Here is a 23,252-nt window from a genome sequence, read left to right on the forward strand (position 1 = left end):
ACCCCCTGCTCAGAGCAGGACCAATCCCAGACAGATTTTTGCCCCAGATCCCTAAATGCCCCACTCAAGGATTGAACTCACAACCCTGGGTTTAGCAGGCCAATGCTCAAACCACTGAGACAGGAAACCTGTAGCAAAGAAGGAACTTGAACCCTGAGGTGAAAGATGCTCAGTCTTCTCAGCTAACACCTCCTAGATCAGGGATTCTCAAACTGGGGCTCAGGACCCCTCAGGTGGCCGTGAGGTTATTACATAGGGGGTCGCAAGCTGTCAACCTCCACCCGAAACCCCGCTTTGCCTCCAGCATTTATAATGGTGTTAAATATATAAAAAAGAGTTTTTAATTTATAAGGGGGGGTCACACTCAGAGGCTTGCTATGTGAAAGGTGTCACCGGTTCAAAAGTTTGAGAACCACTGTCTTAGCTAGCGAGAAGATGACACTGAACTGAGTGTTAGATTCCCCAAATCCTCAGAGTTCAAGAATGTAGGAATACATTTAACATAAATTAATGTAGGGCCCTCTTATCTGAACTAATAGTATCAGCACAAGGGGTTTCCAATGATAACTAAATCATTGTGTACCCGTTTAACTAAATCTGTTTAGAAACTATGTGTAGACCAGTCCAGTGTATTTCACTGCACAGTGACTTAAATGTGCATTGAAAGCAGGTTGGGGCCACCCTGCATTTTCACAGCTATATTGCACTGCAGAAAATTCTGTCTAGAGAGGCTGACAATTCCAATAACAGGTCGGGTTAGCTTTTAGAGAAGTGGATAGTGCAAGCCTGGCACCAACCCTCATTTAAGCAAAAGAAAGGGGAGGAGAATTCTAGAGATTGAATAGGAGTAAGAACCAAAAAAAACAGGAGAGAAGAGTTCGAAGAGGGAGAGAGATTGTGTGTAAAACATGGAGATGGAACTGAGGAAAAAAGCGAGAGAACACATAGTAAAAGACAAGCAGAGGAGCAAGAAAATAGAGTAACAAGAACAGAAGGAAAGGGATGGAGCTGGAAAAAGGATGGAGTAAGAAAAAGGGCAGATAATTTTGAAAAGAAAGCAGCAAAAGACCTTAAATTTCTCTTTTTCTCATATGCCAGTACCTCTTTCCAGGTAAGATTCCCTGTTGTTCCTCAGGCCTGGTCTACCTGCAGAGTTGTACCAGTTTAACTTAAGGTGTGATTTTTTTATTTTTTTTTAACAGTGGTTTAGTTAAACCATAGCAATGTTGTGTGCTTGTGTCAGTAAGGGTTTGTCTAAGTAAAGTTGTATTGGTATAAAACAAGGTGTGAATTTAAACTGATAATTGAACTGCTGGTCTGCAGTGTTGACCCTGCTTTCAGTGGTGTTTTTTATTTAGCTAAATCATTGGGAATGGGTTTAATTTAAACCTAAATAGCTACTCTTAAACCAAAATTAGGGTTTGGGCTGGTTTAAATATCTCTGTTTAAAAAACAGGTTGGTATACCAGAGCAGCTTACAAATGTAGGTAAGCCCTAAACCCGTAAACTAAACTCATAAAACCAGTTATAAACTGATATAAGAGAGTCCACACTTAAGTTGCACTGATTTAACTAAAATAATCTAAGTTAAACCAGTGCATCTTCTATTAATATACAAGCCCTTAGTGAAAGTGAGATCTTAGATTTATTTCAGTGATAACCTCTTAAAGATCCTATTTGAGATCACAGAATTCCCAGCCTCTTCAGAGCTGGAACCCTGAATGATTGAAGGAAGGATTCAGGGTACATTCTGGGTCTTACAGGGTTTTCTGTTTTATGACATAAGCAATAGGAAAGGCAAGATAGTTTGCTGATTAGAAAGGGAAAGAGTTAGCAAATAGGGTTTGTTTAGCAGTGTATTTAAGACCTGATTCTGCATTTACTCATGTTGAGTAGTGTCTTACCTCTTGAATAGTCCTACTGAAAGCAGTGAGAGTACCTGTGGAGTAAGACACTACTCAACTTTGAGTAACTTTGGCAAAATTTGGCTATAATTAGGAAGCTCCATTTGTTAAAAGCCATAATAAAGACTTCCTAATGTTTTAAATTAACAACTCAGTATATTTTCTGTATTTTCCTGCCTTTTTCCCAATAAATGGGAATTAAAGTCAATGTCAGCATATTTTCCGGTGATTATGAATATGGCAATTTAGTGACTGATTGGACTTATGTAAAATGTTTCAATTTCTGTTATCTTTGGACAAGAAGCCGCAGAGTGAACAACTTTTCTTAATAAATATTTGCTTTTATATGTAATTTAGTGGACTGTTTCCTTAGCCTAATAATACACTTAACATATCTACATTTATAACAGGTGATTGAAAGCATAAATCCCAGTTAAATATTTCAGCTTTTATATTTTAATTATCTGGTGGTGCAGACTATAGACATTCAATAACAATAATTTAAAATGTCTCATTTCAGAGAACTTATAAAATACTACAACACAGCCATACCTTACTAAAGAAATACTATGGCTTAAAAAACATTTGTGTAGAAAACTGACTGTTACATTGAAATAGGATAGGAGAAGGTAATTTATTTAACTCAAATTAATGTCCCCTTTTTATAGAAAAACATTGCAGCTCTAAAATACCTGTAATAAAGAAAAGGATTCTCCAGAGGTTTAAAAAGAGACCTTAGTTTCAAAACAACATTTTAATATTCCCAAATTTTAAAAAACTTCATTTATTTAGACTTTAGATTGTTCAAGTGAATTTCCCATCGCCCCAATCATTAAAATTCAAGAAACTCACTGTTTCAGGCAGTATTAACATCCAGACCAACCTCAGCTCACACATTACACCCACAATAGTTGGAGTTCCCAGCATCACAACACATTCCCTTTTAGTTCCAGAATATAACTATCCACAGTGTATGCATCCAATTGATCTATGGATGCTTTGGTTTAGTCAGCCGGTAAGATTTGTTACTAGATAATACAAAAATTAATATATGGCTCAGACAAACAAGGATTTGGCTGAGGTGAAGTGAAGTTTGCAGACAAACTAAAAGAAACACCCTCTACTCCTTCCTCACCCCAGAAAAAGGGAATTGCATATCTACAAATGAAGTGTTCATATATATCCGTCAGAGAGCATTGTAAATATCAGAATAGCTATTGACTGCTGTAATGACTCCACAGTTCAGTGGACACCATCAACTTGAAAATCACATTTCCATCTGAAAATTTAACTGCTATTGTTATGATTCCTGTAACCCTTAGCAGTAACTTAACAGACTTGTACTTTACAGGTCTCCTCCTCCAGGAATAGCAGGGCAGTAGGGGGCTTCTTGGCAATGCAGCTCTTGAAGAAAGGGTTGTGGGGAGCTTGGAGACATTTCAAAGACACCCACCTTCCATAGGATTCACCTGACCTTTATGGATCCTCTAAGATCTACTTATTTAGGGAGTTGATTCCCCCTACTCCTTTTGCAAGGCAGCAAATATCCCTGCAGGGAACATGCCAGGGAAACTCCAAGAGAGGCCAAGACCCCTGTCCATCCTGCAACATAAGCCCCTGTGATGTCTTACCTCTGGCAAAGTATTTCTCCCCAGCCTTCCCTCAAATTGCACCAGGTTATTTGGAGGGGTTGGGGAAGGAGGAAGCCACAAAGTGTGCCCTTCTCCCTTCCCTCTTGGGCATCTCAGAAGTCATCATAAGCAACCTCTACAGGAAGCTGCTTTTGGCCCCACCCCTATAATTATGTAGGAGCCTGCTGGGAAGAAGGGGACTTCTGCCTGGAAGTGGGAAGAGAAATTAATAATGTAGGGGGTGCGAAAATGCAAAATTAACAAACAAAATTTCAAGAACCAAGATGAGCCACTTACTTTACCCTCACATTTAAAAACAGTGATGTCAGTAAGTAGAACTGCACTTGAGTATCAAATATAATCTCAGGAAATACATGATGACTTATTTTACATCATTATAATGTTCCCAAGAAAGTAACTTGATAAAACACAATACTATACCTGTTTTTAATAGAAATTAGAAATGGATCTTCCTCAGTTAAATGCGAGAGTTGAGAATTCCATCCCTGGAACTCTTATTTCTTTCATTTGTATTAATAATATTACCATCATACTAGAAACTGCCAGCCCCAATGAATTAATATGCCTGAAACTTTAGATACCATCTTTAAGGCAAGATCCCTCTAATTAGACAGAGAGAGAGAGAGACTGAGTAAAGTATTTGGCCTGTTTGCTAATTGAAAAAATTGTTTTCTCCTCTGATGTCCAAATATGAACTTATAAGTAGATATCTGAAAGGTTTGGTTCCTGGAGATATCCATCTGTGTCTCAGTCCCAAAATGATAAATAATACCACCCACATTCTGAGTCTCAAAATGTTCCTCCTCCATATCCTTCTAAAATAGCTGTTCAGTCTTTATGGATTTTACAGTTTTCTCCCTCTGCATTCTCACACTCTACAAGAGAGATCCTCTTCTTAATGCATTACTAGAAGAAAAACCTCTCTTTCTCACTGAAAGCAAATATAGTAGAACCGGAGCTCCAAAAGAATAAATATAGGGATGCTGTGCCAACATTGGACTTTGAAATAGTAAACATTTATGGAGAGAAAAAAACATTCAAGGCTGCATTTGGGGAGTTACTATACTTCCCCATCTTGAATAAAGTAGACTGAAGTTAATTTCTGATACAGATGCTAATATAGCCACAAAAGCATATATCAGTAGTTTTCAGAATGAAAAGTGAAAATTGATTGACATTAGTTCCTAGGAATTTCCATATGTATTATATACACTACTGTCATATCTACAGTTGCTGATAATTCATGCCTATTTCCACTAGTGGAATAGACTGATTAAGGTCACTGCTCTGAAAAAAGGGATTGATATACATCGCTGCTGAGTTTTTGGACTTGCTAAGGTTACAGATAAATTATTCAAAATATAAGAAAATCTTAATTCTACAGTAGTTATTGCAGAGAGGTGTGCATGGTCCCAGTGAACACCTTCTAACATCCAAGGCTATAGCATCTTAGTCCTAAGAGGAAAAAATAAATTTTCAAAAGCCCAAATGGTCTCCATAATTGGCATGTTATTATGGTTATATTGTATACCTCAACAATACTTGATATTCCTATGGCACATGAAAAGACATTCTTGGAGGAAACTGTGATTTCCATTTCTTTCAAAGTGCCCTCAGAGCCCCACGAATCTCCTTATTTTCCATTTAACACCCCCTCAAGGGTCTCTTGCCATCTGACAGAGAAGGGGTTGGTGCTCTTCTCACTGCCACCTGTCAGTGCTGCTCCTTGGTCAGTTGGAGGTGTTACCAGAGAACAGTGTGAGGTATTGTCCCTTCACAGCCCAACAGAGAACTGGCTCTGAATATCAAACCAAGCGCATGGTGAAGTTGTGCAATTGTTGCAGTGCTATGCCATTAATCAAAATTCCAGACTATAAATAGCTTATTTAAGTTCCAGGCTTTCCACAAACTGACTTAAAGTAGCGGGATTCATAATTAATACTGTGGTGTTATCCTTAGAACACTCACTGTGAGCACAGATATTCTTATGCACCCATACGTACACTCTTTGTGGAGGACCATCAATGTTTTTGCTTGTTCTGTAGTTTGTTTAATTGAAAGCAATGGATTTACAAGTATAAAAATACTGAGATAAAACCAGAGTCTTTGAAAATATGGAGCTAGCCAGCCTTGTGTTTTGGAAAAATATCCACTTCCTAGATTTGTGAACACAACTATGCTCTAAATAAGAAAGATCTGTAATTGTTTTTGATTGATTTGTCACTGCATTCCATTATGTTCTCACATCCTTCGACCTGAGTCAGACATAGTTGAAATCAGTATGTAATGGCAAGTCTGACACTTGTATTGCATCCGATGCAGATTCCCTGACATTTTTTCATTACTGCTGCTATTATGTATTCCAATAATAAAATCTTCACTGTTGTAATGCACTTTTGTAATTCATTTGCTTCTTTATGCTGTGACTTTCCAGTTTGGTTGATAACTAACCAGATCGTCTCAGTTTATATCATGGGATCTTTTATCCAAAGAGGAAGTTTTCTTTTTTAAAAGATTAATTGTCTGCCCACACCACACTTGTGGGAAAGCCTGTAATTTTTCAGTCCTGTCTGACAAGCTAAGACTGAAAAGAAATTAAATCCTTTTACCAAAAATCTATTTATTTAAAATAATCATTTTCTTTTTTTTCTCAGCCTGTGTATTTATTTGTCATATTAAAGATGTCATATGTGGTTACTTTATTTATTTAGGAAAATTTTTTTAATATTGTTTGTATTTAGTGTTGTGGTATCCTTGATAAATATTATAATTCATTCATCCTTATTACAGTAGAGTTAATTGCAATTTCTGCCTGACTGATAATTGGGATTCCCAACCAAGAATACAAAAATGCAGTTTCATTATAATAGATAAGATAATTTTTAAACTCACCATTTGCACATCTAAACCATGTTGTATGAAATGATAACCATGAACACACAGCTGCCTAAGAAAAGATCATAACACCCTAGCATCTTACATCTGTGGCAGTCATCACCTGGCTTAATCAGTCCTACCTCCTTGTACAATGTAATACAAGCCTTACAAGCAGAAGAGCTCTAAGGCAAGCTGGCAATTCAAGCCAATAGTCACTGGGCCTATGGTACCCTCCCTACGGGGGAAAAAGTTAAACTTCAAGTGAAAATATATATGATGCAAGACCCTGGATATATGGAGGTATTTGGTTTTCAGCCTTGCAAAGGGAGCCAGGGATGTCCTGGCCAAACTGGTAGAAATTCCGTATCTGCAGGGAAACTGGGGGTCCATCCTGTGAGTCTCAGAACACCACACTTCTCTGTCCCCTCTCCGTCATGCAGCAGAGGTCAGTTAGGTACCATGCTGTTGTTGAATTCTACCTTCCGTATGAACATAGCTAGAAAATAGAAACTCAGAAGTGACTGTCAGAGTCGTTGCTGCCGTAAGCAGCAGTAAATCCAGCAGATATGTCATCTTGGCGCTATGTGGAGCGCACTGTAAAGAGTGGCTGCTCCTCAGCTTAGTCGCCCAAAAATCTGGTTTCCCCAAATGCAAAAAGTGTGGCGTGGGTATCTTAAATCGGCTTCTCACTTCTTTGGGCTCATATACAAATTATGTTGTGTTTCAGCATCTTGACTTGGGCTGAACTTACCTTCAGCCTTTAAGTGGAGCAGTTCTAATGCTTTTGACAGCTCCTGTGAAATTTCCACACCTTGGATTGAAACCAAGCTCATTTAAATCAATCAGATTCTGATCCAGTTCCCCCCTCCATCCCCACGAACTGAGCTGTACTTTGAGCTAAAATCAGAAACAAGACTAGTTGGTTATTTGAAAACATGTTTTTCAAAGATAGTTTAGTTCCTTTCTAAGCCCTCATTTCCACAAAAATGTATCCATGTGTTTAAGTTTAAGCTTTAGAATTATGATTTTTTTCTGTAATAAGGTTGAGTTCAACAGTACCTGATGCAAGATCAGGGCTTAAGGCATTGCCCCATCAGAGGATAAGCAATGAAGGCTTTGTCCACTCTAGTAAAATTACATATTGCTGACAACTCATGTCAACAAAGGATGCAGCTAAACCAGTGCTAAACAGAGTGACAGGCCAATACAAACTGAAAATAAAATGAAAGTGCTCAATGGCTTTAAACACTCCAGGGTCATAAAGTCAATAGAGTTTCAGAATCCATAAAATTAAAATAGAAAACATGTCAGAATATCTTGATATCTTTGCTCTTCAGTTTTACCCTCCTGCCAATAATTACTTCCCTTGGTGGTGGAGTGTATTTATTTTTATCTAAGAAAGGACTGCAGGGATTGAATTATGTTATAATAATTCATGCCTAGTTGCATAGACAGAACTCAGCCTGCAGCCTCCTACTCTAACATACAAGATGTGAATTATTGCACCCAAAATTCACATCCTGTCTTGTCTTATTGCTTAATTTGAGATTCTTGATTTAAAATATAACCTATCAGAGCATGTCAAAGCAGTGCAAGAATTTGACACTCAAATTCTTGTTTAAAAAAAAATTGTTAAAACTACTACTTCTCACCACTTTGAAAACTTACCTCATGTTGTCACCAGCCAGTCCCCTCCTCCAGGTTGAAATTATTTCTGTTATCCTGGTGAAGAGCTGAAGTGGTTTTAATGTTTATCTTGTTCCTGTTATGACAACAAGAAACAAATCCTTTAATAAGGGGCTTTTTAGAAAACAAAGGATCCGCACTGGATTCAAGTTAATATATGCTGTAGAAGTGTTTGTAGAAGATAAAGATGGTAAGAGATTTTGCTAAAATGCAGTAAGTAATATATCTGGAGATCATATGTTGTTAATGTATCTAAAGCTAGCTAAGAAAAATGTGTATCCTTTTCCTGCTTTCACTTAATAGAAAACATCTCTTTGTTTTCAGTTGTTTATAATTATCTGTTATCAGTGAAGCCAATTTCTGCCCTGGCTTGCAATTAATATAACTCAGGTTTAAATCAGAGGAAAATTTGGTCTACAGTTTGGTACCTAGTTCTGAAATTGTTAGTGGAATAAATTTATTCTTCTTGTTGAATGTCCACAGATTATTTGGAAATGCAGGATCTGTCACTTAAGAACAGATAATTGTATTGTTTACTTATAATTTTCAAACATTATTATTGCTGCAGGCAAAACACGTTGTGATGAAAGTCTTAAGAAGTAGATTCACTACAGCTTCTTTTTTAAATTAAATTCTAGCTGGACAACTTAGCCAGTCAGCTCATTTCGCTCTCCAGTTGCCTTACAATGTGCTAGGTTTGGGACGCAGTGCTAATTTCCTTGATCACTTATCTGTTGGCATTCCTCGTCCTTTAGGAGAAAAGGTAAGTTGAGATTTACCATGGGGAAACTATTTTTTCGAGTATTTTCCTTGCCCAGTGAAGCTTTGGGGGGTGGTGTTCTTAGGACTGCTCTCTTTCAGAAGTCAGAATTATAAAGAAACGTTTTTCGTGGGTATTGAAAATGGTTTGCTGAAGACTACTTTGTGTTCATTTTCTCCATCATATAGTATCACTCATTAGCCTCTGAAGTAAACAATAAAACAAAAATATCACTCATGAGAAAAACACAGAAGTATGCATTTGTGTGCTATTTGCATAGAAATACAGAGCTGGTTTATATTAATAACATTTCAGTTTGCTCTAAGAATCCAATTATTATGCCAGCAACCGCACTCATTTATACTGTAATCCCATCAGATCTCCCCAGGTGGATGAGGCCCACATGGTTCAGTACTTGGCTGGGAAACACCAAAGAATTCCAAAGTAGGGCAGGAAAACAATGTCTGTCACCTGTTGAATCACCTACTTCCCTCTGAGTTGGTATTGTACTCCTACGGTTCTGCTGGAGGAACCTTCCTTCAGAGGAAATGTAAAACCATGATCCTGACAATTTGTGGTGATGAAAGGTCTCTCAATGCTATTTTTAAAAATAGATTGTTTACTCCAGTCTCCTGACTACATTTGGATAATTAAATTCTGCCTATATAAAACTTCCCTACTGAATCAGTTGGATATAGTATTCTTCACTTCCTGCTCTAAACTGCAATACTAATGTGCACTTTTTAAACACTGCCATGTTTTACCTCAGAGATTGTGGTATTTCAGTAGTGGATGAAGCGATCCTTATATATCGTTTTTATTCAGTTTGTAAATTGCTTTGGGATCTTTCAGTATAAAAAAATCTTTATATTAATGTTAGAGAATTATCACTATTCTTTCCTGTCTCCCAGAAAATTAATGCTTTGAGCGTTTTGTTTTTTCTTGTATAACATTAATCAGAAAAGTTCAGTATATTTAAAATATGTATTAATTTGTAAGAAGTGGACATACCTTCATTTCTTTTTTCAGTCCATAAGAAAACAGGAATGGACAGCTATCATCCCGAACTCCCAACTTATAGTCATTCCATATCCACACAACGTTCCTCGAAGGTAATATCATTGTTTGAAGTAGATTTTGCAAATGATACTATGGATGCAGAACTGTAATTGTGTGTCATTCCAATGATGGTGGAATGATTATAGAATAATTAATTGATAAAAATGCTAACAGAAAAGGCCTTTTCTTTTCATGTGTAGCTAGTTACATTTGATTATCTGAAGAGCAGATCAGCATATTCAGAACTTGGTGTGTCTGTTCAGGGCAATTGCAACTGTGTTCCCCCTCTATTGTCCATCAAGGGCAGACACTCTAGTTTCCAGACACTCCAGTTGTCATCTCTCTTGGGTGGAGGCATGTTTCTCTCTCTCTTTTGACCATAGCATTTCCAGGCTGCACCATTCCGTGCCTTCACTGTGTCATTCCCAGCAGAGACAGGCTGCCCAGGTATGCCGGTCTGCTTTCTCTGCAGAGACTGATAGCTGTAATTGTTACAGTTATAAGGCGCCTCACAACACTTCCTATGCAAGCCTACTTTATTCTTAAGGTAAAAAGCATTCCACACTGAAAACAATAAAATAACCTATATGTGTGCTAATAAGCTTACCAGAGTTAACCCCAATCCTAACTTGGATTCTGGCAGGAACTGTCCTTCAGACCCCACATAAGGGAGATTCCTTGTGGTTACAAGTTAATCACAGCTTCAGCTCAGAACAAGCACTCAGTCTTATGAGGCCTCAGGAGGCCCTGTCCTTCCAACCCTCCCCAAAGGATTGGAGCCCTCCATGGACCAGAGATCCGTCCATTTGCTGTATCAGGTAGAAGACCCTAAGCCAATTTAAAACCAGGCTATTTGTCCAAAAAACCTTGCTTTGTCTGGTCCCTGGAGATTCCAGTTTGAACTAGTATGTGCAGATTTCTCCAGTTGAATGGCTTCAAAGGGTTGATAACGGAGGAAGTACATTAGCATCCCCCCCTTCCCTACTACACTGTCCCAATAACACACAATTGCATTTTTTAATACAATGTACCCCAAAGTATTGACCCTAGTTCAGTCAGGTTTAACAATTCAATAAACTTTATCTTAATTCCGTAAAGTTTGTTCAGGCTATTACAGGATATTGTCAGTGTGTCATACTTGGTATATTATAGATGTGTCATTTGTGACCATAGCTAAATTGTGGGGGAGGAAGCGGATGGAGAGAGAATATGTATATGTATACATGTTTATGTGGAATATGTTTACATATTCCCTCATCTGTATGAGAGAGTCTTGTAAATAAGCAGGCAGCTTTATTTCTTTCTGCAGATCAAGACAGTCATATTTAAAATATATTGCACATTTCACACTATGGTAATATTGGTATTTTCTCTTCAAATTATTGAACATACAGGTATTTGCATAAACATTTTATATATTTACAGTGAGCATACATTAAGTATATTCCTATAAATGAAAACATACCTGCCAACTTTCTTTTTGACCAAGTAGAAAGCATGGTCATGGGAAAAATAGACTTTTTTTTGTTTCATCAGATATACATTCAGTGTGTCCAGTTAGATACAAAGGTTTCTATTCAGCCCTTCAACACATGGTGTGTGTTGCCATGGATATATGTATTTTGCTGTAGCTAGGGGTTAGAGGGTTCCTTAAAGGAGGACTTTCATACTGAAATCAATTTAGAATAAAAACATTTATACCAAAAATATGGACTTGGCCAGCACTTTTCTGTGCCACTTTTGCTGTTATTGAATATATCTGTCATAATTAGGGGTCTGCTTAAATCGGGGCGAAATCACACATTTTTCGCAGATTGGTCATGGCATAAATAGCACATTTCGCAGATGTGTAACACATCCGCAAAATTTGCTATTTATACCATGACCAACCCATGAAAAATGTGTGATTTCTCCACAGCGTTTCTCAGACTGGGGCCCTAACCCAAAAAGGGGTTGCAAGCCTATTAGGGGGTTGTGGTATTCGCATCATTGCTTCTCCGCTGCTGCTGCCGACTGTGGCGCTGCCTGAAGCTTAGCGGTGGGAAACCTGCGGCTGCTGCCCGGGCGTCCAGCTCTGCGGGCAGCAAAGCCGCCAGCAGCAGCAGCAGTACTGAAGAGTGGAGAGCAGCAGCTGGTGGTGGCCATATCATGCCACTCTTACTTCTCCGCTGCTGCTGGCCACAGCGCTGCCTTCAGAGCTGGGCACCCGGCCAGCAACAGCTGTTCTCCAGTCTGCCTTCAGAGCTGGGCAGCCAGAGACCAGATTTTACGTTCCATGATGTGATTTTTCACAGCTGCGAATTTGGTAGACCCCTAGTCATAATAAAGACTTTATTAGTCACATTCTTGCTTTCTCTTCTGCTTGCTCTTGAAGTGAAGTCAATTTTATATATAATAAAATTATTCTTATATCACAATTTCAGCATTAAAAGTTTACTGTAGAATCAAATATGAGAAGAGATGAGACGTGACATCACTTTTATATAAACTATGTTGCATTAGCAATTAAGCACAAGAATAACATGAGCCTTAAGATTTAATGTTCTAGCCTTATGTATTTTAAAAGTACCCCTGTACAGAAATCTCTCTAAATCCTCTTGTTTTCAAATTATTGGGTTTAGTTTTCTCATATAGGAAACACATGCAGATATGGACACTGTAGAATGACAATAGGCGGAACCCAAAATTGGAGATTAGTGAAAACAGGAGAAATATACATATTGAAAACTTTCACTACACATAGACATTTCCTAAGATTGTGTCTAGTTTGCATTTAAAGGGCATGATTGCAGCTCAAGTTGACATACCTGAGCTAGCTTTAATCTAGCTACCTGACGTCCCAAAGCACTGAAGCTGCACCAGCATGTGCTTTAGTGCAGACTAGCCCTATGAGTAATTAACCAAGATTCTGTGTGGACTTAACTGCTCCGGGATCCGAGATAGCTAAAGTAAAGACAGCTTGGGAATGTCTTCTCGAGCTCCAGTCACACCCCATGACTGCAGGTTTTGATGATGAGAAAAATGAGTGAAGTGATGTCATGTGTCAAGAGAAAAGAGGCTTTTAGTCAGGCTGTTTAAAATTTTCATATATAACTTCAGTGACTGACATTTCAGAGAAAGGAAGTGTTTATTACAGATTTAAACATACAGATTCAAGCACATCACTCTGTACTTTTGCTTTCAGTTAAGGTGGGAGTGCACACAATGCAGCTGCTCTGACACATCAATGAATAAGGGAAGACTAGACTTTACACACTGATATTCCTAAATGGGAAAGAAACCCCTTTAAAAAAAATCAATTCTTCTTTCTACATCCTAGAGAAGAATATGGGTGCAATCCCAAAATTTGTATTTAAGTCCTTTTCAGATTCCTTAAATCCTCAAGCAGTACTTCCACATTTTCTCAGTAGTCCCAGTAAATCTTCGTTCTCTGTGAATAGCCTTTTCCAATGATAAACAGGCATTAAGGATATTAATCCATTCTTCTATTGACAGAATTGATTCTTTCCTCCAGTAACATAATAAAATAGGAAGAACTTGCCTAAGGAATGAATTCTCTATTCTCTTCAAATATACAAATTATCAGGACAAAATGGTCTGTTCTCTCAAGTCTGCAGCCAGTCAAACTGAACAGTACCACTTTAGAGAGAACTGCTTAATTCATCTCAATGGGGTTTTAACTTTGAATCTTAATGAAGATTTATATGCTTAAACTTTACTATTTCACTGATGATCAATTTTGCTGAAACATCCAGCTATTCTGCAATTGTGAGTGGACCTTAACATCCCCTTTTTCTGCCAAATTTGACCCTTGTCATCAGACTCTTCTCCCTAATCCTTCTCCATAATAAAAGCTCCCTTCCCTGTCTCTTAAAGACAAAACATTTTTAAGGGCCAAGGGCCAAAATTTCAGAGCTAAGCACAATGAATTGAGAACAGACAGGTCAAATCCCGGAGGGAAAGGTTGCTACTCAGGAGTCACCCTCACTTCCAGAGTAGTTTCATTAATCAGCAGTAAAATATAGAACAGTGCTGACTGATACGTAATCATCCTCATAAGGCTTTAAAGTTAAATCTGTGCACTTGCAAAACCCCATGTGTGCACCACAAACAGGCCCACTGCAAGTGCAGGAACTGAGAGTCTAGCTACCCTATTACCACATTTGTTTGTTTACACCCACAGTTGTACTTTCTTTTTTTTAAGCCACAGTGGGAGTGTGCATGTCTTGGGTAGGCCAACCAGTTGTACCCTGTTTTGGAAATTTGGCCTTACATGTGCTGCATTCCTAGCATTAAAAATAGGTTGAAGTCCCCTCACACCAAGAGTTCAAATCTGAGATAGGCATAAGCCATATGTTCAGCTCTGGATCTGAACCTCCCCTTAGTTCTGGGTGTTTGGATGGGGTGAGTGGCATTAGGCCTGTGTGTACTTCAAGTATTAAAAGATCCATTTTTCTTTCTATCTATACTTCTATAGATAACAAATATTCATTGTATATTAGCAGATTTGACTGACTTAAATTTTTAATTGAGTGGTCAGGGAACCCAATCTATTTAAAAAAAAATGTGTAACTGGACCATGGGGTTTCCTCAAGGATAACCCTATGATCTATTTGGCCCTCTCCTTAATTTTATAAACTACTTTAGAAGCTATTTTAAAATTGGTTGATTCTTACTGGCTAGCCTACAAATGGTGCCAGAATAAGAAGTCAGGTAAATTACTTGCTTCTTGACTCAATTCAGTGGGACCTAATAGATAACTGGACTGGGACTCAGAAGAGCTGAGTTTCATTACCAGCTCTGGCATTGTCCTGCTGGTGACTTCGGGCAACTCAATTAACCTCTCTATGTAGACTTACATAGGTGCTCATTTTAATACTCCAAATGGGAGAATATTGAGCAATTTATGCAAATAGACCTCAGTTCAGCAAGGTACTTAAGCACTTGTCTAAGTTTAAGCATGTGAGAAGGTCTGGAAGGATTCATAGCTTTTTAAAGCCAGAAGGGGCCATTACTGCCTGTATAACACAGGTGATAGAACTTCCCCAGTGATTTCTACATAAAGCCCCTAACTTCTCAGTGGGACAGACCATTACTCTTTAGAAAGACAGACTGCCTTACAGTACACTTAAATATTTTTCTAAAAGATTATTACACTCTAGTGCAAACAGAAATTGATGCAGGAATTACTGGGTGAAATTCTGTTGACTATGTTATGAATGAAGCAGATTAGAAGATGATGATGGTATAATCTTTTCCCGCCTTAAAATGTTTTAATCTATTGACATGCTTAAAATTTGACACATTCTTAAGTACTTTGCTGAACTGGGGCTGTGGCCAGCACTTAGTCACCCATGCCAAAAATACATGCATGCATCTCCAAATACAAAAATTGTAAACATATTAGGAATCCTGTTTAAAAATAAAATCTCATTGACAAAGTGTACTTTGCAAATACTACAAGTGTACTGTTCTTCAAATTAGCAATAATTAATTTTCTGTGCACTCTCACTGCCATTGATATTTGTACAGATTCTATTGTACCACTTTCAGCTACAACCAACCTCTTAGGCACTTTTATTTCCCTCCTTGTGTTTCTGAAGGAATGTTTTCTCCAAATTTATTTATAAATTGATTTCATTTTTCAGTCTATTTCAAGATTTATTGACTACAGAGACTGACCTCGTTAGTCAATAAATTTTGATTTAATCCAAATGTAATTGCTGCTTGTTAGAAGAATCTTAACTTTAAACTTTTAAATGAAAACACAACAGTTCTCTAAACATGAGAGAGAAAAAGTTGCCTTTGATTCTTTATGCAGTATTTGTTACATAGAGACTAGTATCAGAGGGGTAGCCATGTTAGTCTGGTTCTGTAGAAGCAGCAAAGAATCCTGTGGCACCTTATAGACTAACAGATGTTTTGCAGCATGAGCTTTCGTGGGTGAATACCCACTTCTTCGGATGCAAGCAGTGGAAATTTCCAGGGGCAGGTGTGTATATATAAGCAAGCAAGAAGCAAGCTAGAGATAACGAGGTTAGATCAATCAGGGAGGATGGGGAACAGGGCCATTAAAACATCTGTTAGTCTATAAGGTGCCACAGGATTCTTTGCTGCTTCTACATAGAGACTGTATGTCTAGGTTAAAGCAGGGGACAAGGAGTCAAGACTCATGGATTATAATCCCAGTTTTTGGCACTGACTGACTATATGCCTTTGAGCAAGTCACTTAAAAAATAAGATATGCTCAGAACTATTGCATGCAACAATCATGTAATATTTAAAAGAAACAAAAAATGCTGTATTTTTAAACATATGTAACAAGAGATAAGCAGTAATACGTATGTTACAAGATTTTGCCACTGGAGTTTAAAGCAGATGAGGCCTGAATCGCAGAGTGTTCTTTGGTCACAACGTTTGAGCTGAATGTTTAAAATGATGTGAGCTTTAAAGGTGAATTATTCCTATTTGAAAATATGACAAACTTGTGATGGACTTGAATTTATCTTTCTTCAAAATACCTTAAATATTTTAAAAAGATCCAAGTATTAGTTAAAGTTACAAAAACTTAACAAATCTGTGCCTCAGTTCGTAGGTAAAAAAGGCATGAGGCTAAAGTAATGGCTGTAAAGTGCCTTGAGATTTTTGGATTCAAGGAGCTATAGCTCAGAGGGTTTTGAGTTAATATTTGGACATGCAGGAAATGAACTACTTAAGCTAAGCATACTGCAGACATGGACTTTACATTGCAAGCCCAGATCACCCCTCCCATAGACAAAGTCAGAAGAAGGCATCAGGGAGGCTGATAAATTGTCCCCTAAGGGGAAGGTGCTGGAGAGCTGCAGGATAGGGAGGGATGCAGTTCCTTGTGAATCCATCTATTTTTACAGAAATTCTGTAGATTGTGCCTAATATGTCAGTTCTCTAAAATGCTAACATTTTTATGTTTGCAGGTTGAAAACATTATATCTCATCACCTCAAATGAGGCACTTGCAGCTAATTTTGCTGAAATACTTAAGTAAAATCAATATCAAAAAATTTGTACTTCAAGGAAAGAATGAGGTGACATTTGATTGGCATTAGTTGTCTTACAGCCTTATGTGACTGTATTGACATCTTGTTGATTAACTCCCTATGATCAATAGGGCTGGTCTTCATAAAACACCATATCACACTGGCACATCTGATGTATATGAAACCAATAAAACTATATTTTCGAACATAGTCTTTAATGGCTCAGAAATATGCTACAGCTCAGGAGTAAGCTTTCTGGGTCCTAAACTCTTTTATTATCAACGGTAAAAATTATTCTGATGTGAAAAATCTTTCCAGTTTCATAGTCTGTAGTGTACTGTGCATAAGGTCCTACTACATGTTTTAAAATCAATTGTTATGAATACCCAAGCACAAAAAAGTGGAATAAAACAGATTAGAGAGACTATGCCACTTTGTCTCTTAATACACTCTAATAGTATGGGATATGCAAAGATGTTTGTTACAAATACTGAAATTGTTGCTATCTCTGTATCTCATAGAAATGCCCTGTTATAACCTGATTTAAGGCCACATTATTTCCTGATGGAGTAAAACCAAGAGCACTTAGGAAACTCCACAGAGTTTGTCAGGCAGACTTCTTTATAAATTTCCCCTCCAAGTGCAGGGTTTTTGTGGAGGAGACAGGAAGCAAGGCATCCGTACCCTGTGGAACCCCCATTTCTCTATCTACAAGGAAATGAAGCACTACTCTACAGTGTGATGACCCTCCATGATGCTGCCTGGCCTCTGTTTTTCCCTGGAAGCATAGCTGTCATTGGCTGTCCTTGCCATGCCTGCACAGTGGGTTCTGAAGCTTATGCAGGCACAGAGAGGAACCTAATGCAGCATTAATTTCTGAAGAGTGTAGATATGCAGATGACTGATGGAAATGTACAATGATTGCTCCCCATGTCCCCTGCAGTGCTGTGTTGAGCAAAGGGGCTTTCTTGGCAAAAGAGGTAGCATGCCAGGTGGACTGTTTCTCTGCTCTTTTCCCTTCACCTAAGTCTCGGGCACGTTTTTTTTTTTGGAGGCTTATCCTGTGCATTTTATTTTGCTCCTTCCCACTCCAAAAGGAGTGCCACATTAGGGGGAGTGCCTTAATGAAAAAGTCAGTCCCTGAGGCTACCCAGGGCCCTTTTGTGAGTAGTTCAATAGAAACTAAGCTTAGAGATGGCATTACTTGGAAATGGCAATTATATTAAACCCTGTATTTGTAGGTAAACATTATTAGGGTAGGTCTTTCAGTAAAGCCCCTGGCTTTTGAAGACCAAGTCATGGGTCACCTTACTACCTTTATATTTTTGTAAACATAATCTCTATTGAATCTACTCTTTTTCCTAATGAAGAGTTACTGCGGTTTCCTTTTGCTTTTTCTCTTCTCTGTAGCTGGAGTGCCAAGCTGTACCTGACCCCAAGTAACATTGTGCTGCTCACAGCTATAGCCCTAATTGGTGTCTGCGTTTTTATCTTAGCAATAATTGGCATATTGCACTGGCAAGAAAAGGTAAGCTTAATTAAGTAGAAATTATTTTCTAGATGTATCCTTACAATACTTTAAACTTCCTAATATTTTAATATATGCACTATGCTGTGTTGTTTTGAATAGTTTTTCAATTTGAAATGTTTTGTGGGGGGGCTTTACTAAATTAATCTATAATAATCCTCTCATGCCTGAAAGGTATCAGACTTCATTATTCACCACAAAATTAGGATAATTTAGGATTTATTGAAACCTTAGAAACAAATATTTAGTATTTAGTTTTAATTCTGAGTCGTAAAAATGGAAATTTGGCAATAACTGGTAAGTTTTGATAGTTCAGGGAAAACCATAATTCATAACTAAATGGAAAATTTTCAGTTCATATTAGGGTGACCAGACAGCAAGTGTGAAAAATCATGACAGGGATCAGGGGTAATAGGCACCTATATAAGACAAAGGTCTGAATATCAGGGCTGTCCCTATAAAATTGGGACACCTGGTCACTCTAGTTCATATCCAGAATGAATATATTGGACATCTTGCACTCTCAGCTTTTGATCAGAGTTTAAAGGAATAATGAGAGTCTGGAAATAAAATTAAATGTAAACACCCAGCTTACCCTTCTTCAGTTCCGCTGGTAGTTCAGACAGAAGGAAAATGTTCCTTGTCATTTTGTATCTTCACTGACTAACATTTAAGACTGTTTGTGATTTTATCATGGACATATTGGCTGTTTTGTTGAATATAGCTGAAATACACTACAGCGTATAGAAATTCATTGATTTGAAGAAGCATTCTGAGAGGGCTCTTTCATGTCACAAAAGAAAAGTGTTCCCATTTTTCTTAACCACTCTCAGTTCACAATAATATTCAACTGTCAGGAAGGCCAATAAGTGCTACTACCTAGCATACCATAATTACAGCTGTCAAATAAAATTATTGCATTTTTGACTTGGTATGCCTGGCAGTGTTTGTGAACAAAAAGGCCAGTTAAACATTCAGATAGATGTCAGATGAGCAAGGATCCTGGAACTCCTGAGTTCTAATCTTCCCTTTGCCCTGCTGTGTGACCTTTGAGCAAATCACTCAGACACTCTGATTTGGTTTCCCCATCTGTATAGTGATCATGATACCACATAGGAATAATGTGATGGTTAATCAATTTACATAGACAGCACTTTAAAAGTTAACTATTAGTATTATTATTGTCAATTCAGAAATCGTCTTTAACACTTTCAGAATGCCTGAAAGCGAGAACACAACTGAATGGAAATTGTTTTTAAAGTGGGGGGGCTTTAACTACACTGAGAACTGTAAGCCCGTCACAGAAGACTAAAACAGCAAAATCCAGTAGAACACAACCCAACAAGGTGCCCCATTGTACACTTGTGTGGTCTCTAACAAGGAAATCTTTGGAATGGAACCAAAGCAGGTGGTATCATGTTTCCCACAACCTAGCTTTCATTATAGAAATGAGGTAGATATAGCGTAGATACCCGGGTAAAATTGTTGTGAAAGGTTACCAGCTCAGGCACATGCCTATGTCATGATGGTGACAAACAATAACAATATTTTACTCACTTTTTTTTTTTTTTTATAAAGAGTATTAGCTGCAAGTAGCAAGCAAGAAGAATTGTGCAAGTCAGATAAATTGACAGAGCGATTCATTGCTTGCTCATATATATGTTAGAAATGCTATTAGGACTCTGTAGCTGCAGACAAACAGTTTATTTCTCACATAAGGCTAATCTCAGTTCCCAATAAAATTCATCCAACATTAGTAAACTCTGGAAAAAAGTGCATAGGCAAGATATTCTGGACTGGAGAGAGGAAATAAAATACATGGAAAATTACTACATGTAACTAGAGACCATACAGATACAGGTACAAGCTGAATACTCTCCTTATTTATCCAAACACACACATGTCAGTAACACTGTTGTTTTGACAGTTCTGCATGTATAGCACCCAAATAAGGAAAGAAATGTATATATCTTCCCAGTTGTTCACTGTTCATACACATGCATGTGCCCACAAAGTGGAGCCCCAATTTTTCATCTGCAGTTCTTAATGCTAGTATTGGTTGAATTGCTACAATCTTACTGTCCCTTTTGCCAAATTTTTCAGTTTTGGTTCTGTTAACAGTAATTTTAAGAAAACCTAGTTCTTAAATTACAACAGAGCTGGGACGATGTATGGTTGCTTCAGAGCCAATTCACCATATTGATCTTCTTTTACAATGCAGATGACATAAAAGTGCAGTAAGAAGCATTTTTCATTTAACTACTTAAGCAATAATCCTTGAAAAAAAATTAATTAAAATAACCCAAAGCATTAGGTGATTAATACTAAAACATCTTGTCATTAACGGCAGCAGCCAATTTGGAGCAGATTATTGCTATTATTAACTGACACCTCTGTAGTATTACACCTCTACCCCAATATAACGCCACCCGATATAACACGAATTCAGACATAACACGGTAAAGCAGCGCTCCGTGGGGGAGGGGCTGCACGCTCCAGCGGATCAAATCAAGTTCAATATAATGCGGTTTCACCTATAAAGCGGTAAGACATTTTGGCTCCCAAGGACAGCATTATATCGAGGGAAAGGTGTAATTGTTGAGGCACTTAGTTAGATTTTGTCTTCTGTTGAATGACCAAGTTGAAAAAACAGCCATTCTGTGGCATTTGATAACTAATTTTCTATTAGAATGCAAGGTATGTGCTATACTGTCTCTTGTATTCTGTAAAGTGTTATGGTTTATTTTTCAGAAAGCAGATGACAGAGAGAAACGACAAGAAGCCCATCGGTTCCATTTTGATGCTATGTAACATGCCTTAAGATCTATGAAGAAGCTGCTATTCATTTGCTTAATCAAAATACGAAATTCCAATTTGTAAAGGAGATCGGGAGAGGTGGGGTATTGTTAGTGTGTTATTTGTAAATGTTGCATTCTTTGGTATTTATTTGAAAAGCACTAAAATCAGACCTGAATGTCTCAATATGAGCTTTCAGTAAACAGTTTGTATATACTGGCAGTTATTGGCCTTTATTTAACAACGCTGTCAATTTATTTTTCTTAGTAAGGGATCATATTGCATGTGTTCCAATGTTTACATACTGCCACTTCTTCTAGTACAACATTTGATGGAAAAGAAGTCAGGTGTAAATAAAGTTAGTATTTCAGTGAGAAGAATCCTTTAGTGCCAGTTGAATTGGTCTTGTCATTTATATATTTCTGCAATATAAATTATATTTCTGTAAATGAACCTAATGCAGATTATCAGATGAGACATTTTACATCAATTACTATAACTGTGCTCTCGGGGTGTTTGATCTAAAGTGTCTAGATCTTTTCCTTTTAGTCCTTTCATGCAATAGTTAGATGAGAATTTATTTACTGAATGACTAAAATAAATCTACAAAGCTAATAGCCAAATAACCAATCATCGGACATCTGTACTGTTGATGTATATTAGTTCTAGGCATGAACCATTCAAATTTTAAAAAAATAAATAAAATCTAAGTTTATACTGAAATTAATCATCATAATCCAAACTATGTAAAAATTATGCCTTCCAAGAATGGATGGGATCAGAAGAATTTTGCTTGAGTATTGATGCATATCAATGTGACTAAACTTAAAATTTAATTATTAAAACAAATGGCCATCAAAATTATGAATGGAATTTGATTGTCTTGGGGAGAAGCTTAAAGAAAAACTTATAAGGGAGACTGGTGGTGAGTCCTATGTTTGGCCTGCCTGTTTCCATCCCAAAGGGCTGAGGTATTCTATGGTTCATATAAAGTCCTTGATATAAACTTCTTACATGAGAGCATGTTGTGCTACTGACCCCACATTCTGTAGGACAAGAGTGATGATCATGTCTGAAGAGAAGCTCAGTTATGTATATTCAAAATGGTCAATAGCTTTCCATCATCCAGATTACACTGTAGCAATGGTAATACATAGTCCCTGAGAACCATCATGCTTTTGTTTTATGTAATACAGTTTTCCTTTGTTCTTAAAATGGTTTGCATTTACATGATTCACTGTGTATTTAAATCTCTTAATGTGCATTCATAATAAATGTTTATTAAATCAAGCATGTTTGTTGCTTAAGTGCAAGCAAATATTATTTGTTGGTGCTATCTTTATATTATAGCCTTGTTGGTCTGTTTCACTGTGCGAGTGGTCACTGCCCCATAACCTGTTGTCATCCATTAATCTCTGATACTATATTCACCTGTCAACATTGAGCTGTTAGTAGAGGACCAGAAGAGGAAAACAGGGTTGGTAAGTTAAACTGATTATGTCCATCGTAAATCATAGTTAGAATAATTTAATTCTGTCACTGTCGTGAGACTTAAAAATGAGCTCTAATATAAGAGGAGGAGAACTGTCCATGATACACTTCTACCAATCTGTGAAGCTTTCACTGGTACCAGCTACTTGTGTATGTGTATATATAAAGTAATTGGACATCTCCCACCTGTACTGGTCAGTTTCTTAGTGAACATCTCAATGAGTTGAATGACTCAGTTTTATGCCTCTCTTAGATTTTGTTTCAGGATATTTTGCACACTCAATAATCCAACATTGCATCACTTTATACTCAGATTATGTTTTTAAAATTTTATTTATAAACAGACTAGAAGCTTTTCTAATAAAAGCTTTATTATGCAACAGATTCTAGTTGCAACATACAGCTTTCCCTATAATGATAATGAACAATACATTGTAAGTATTACATATCATAACCATTAAATACTGCTTTATTGTTAAACATT

General features: G+C 37.4%; 1 protein-coding gene across 1 annotated transcript in view; it reads left to right on the forward strand.

Annotated features, from left to right (window-relative positions):
• Positions 1-22,567, forward strand: part of ITFG1 (integrin alpha FG-GAP repeat containing 1) — a 198,166-nt gene extending 175,599 nt beyond the window's left edge. Inside the window, exons 15-18 of the mRNA XM_039503755.1 lie at positions 8,758-8,882; positions 9,909-9,991; positions 18,364-18,481; positions 21,233-22,567. Of these exons, the coding sequence (XP_039359689.1) occupies positions 8,758-8,882; positions 9,909-9,991; positions 18,364-18,481; positions 21,233-21,292 (386 nt within the window). The 3' untranslated portion in view covers positions 21,293-22,567. The remainder of the gene's footprint in view (positions 1-8,757; positions 8,883-9,908; positions 9,992-18,363; positions 18,482-21,232) is intronic.
• The last annotated feature ends 685 nt before the right edge of the window (positions 22,568-23,252 follow it).

This window comes from Mauremys reevesii, linkage group 16, assembly GCF_016161935.1.
Source record: "Mauremys reevesii isolate NIE-2019 linkage group 16, ASM1616193v1, whole genome shotgun sequence".
In the NCBI taxonomy this organism is placed as follows: Eukaryota; Metazoa; Chordata; order Testudines; family Geoemydidae; genus Mauremys; species Mauremys reevesii.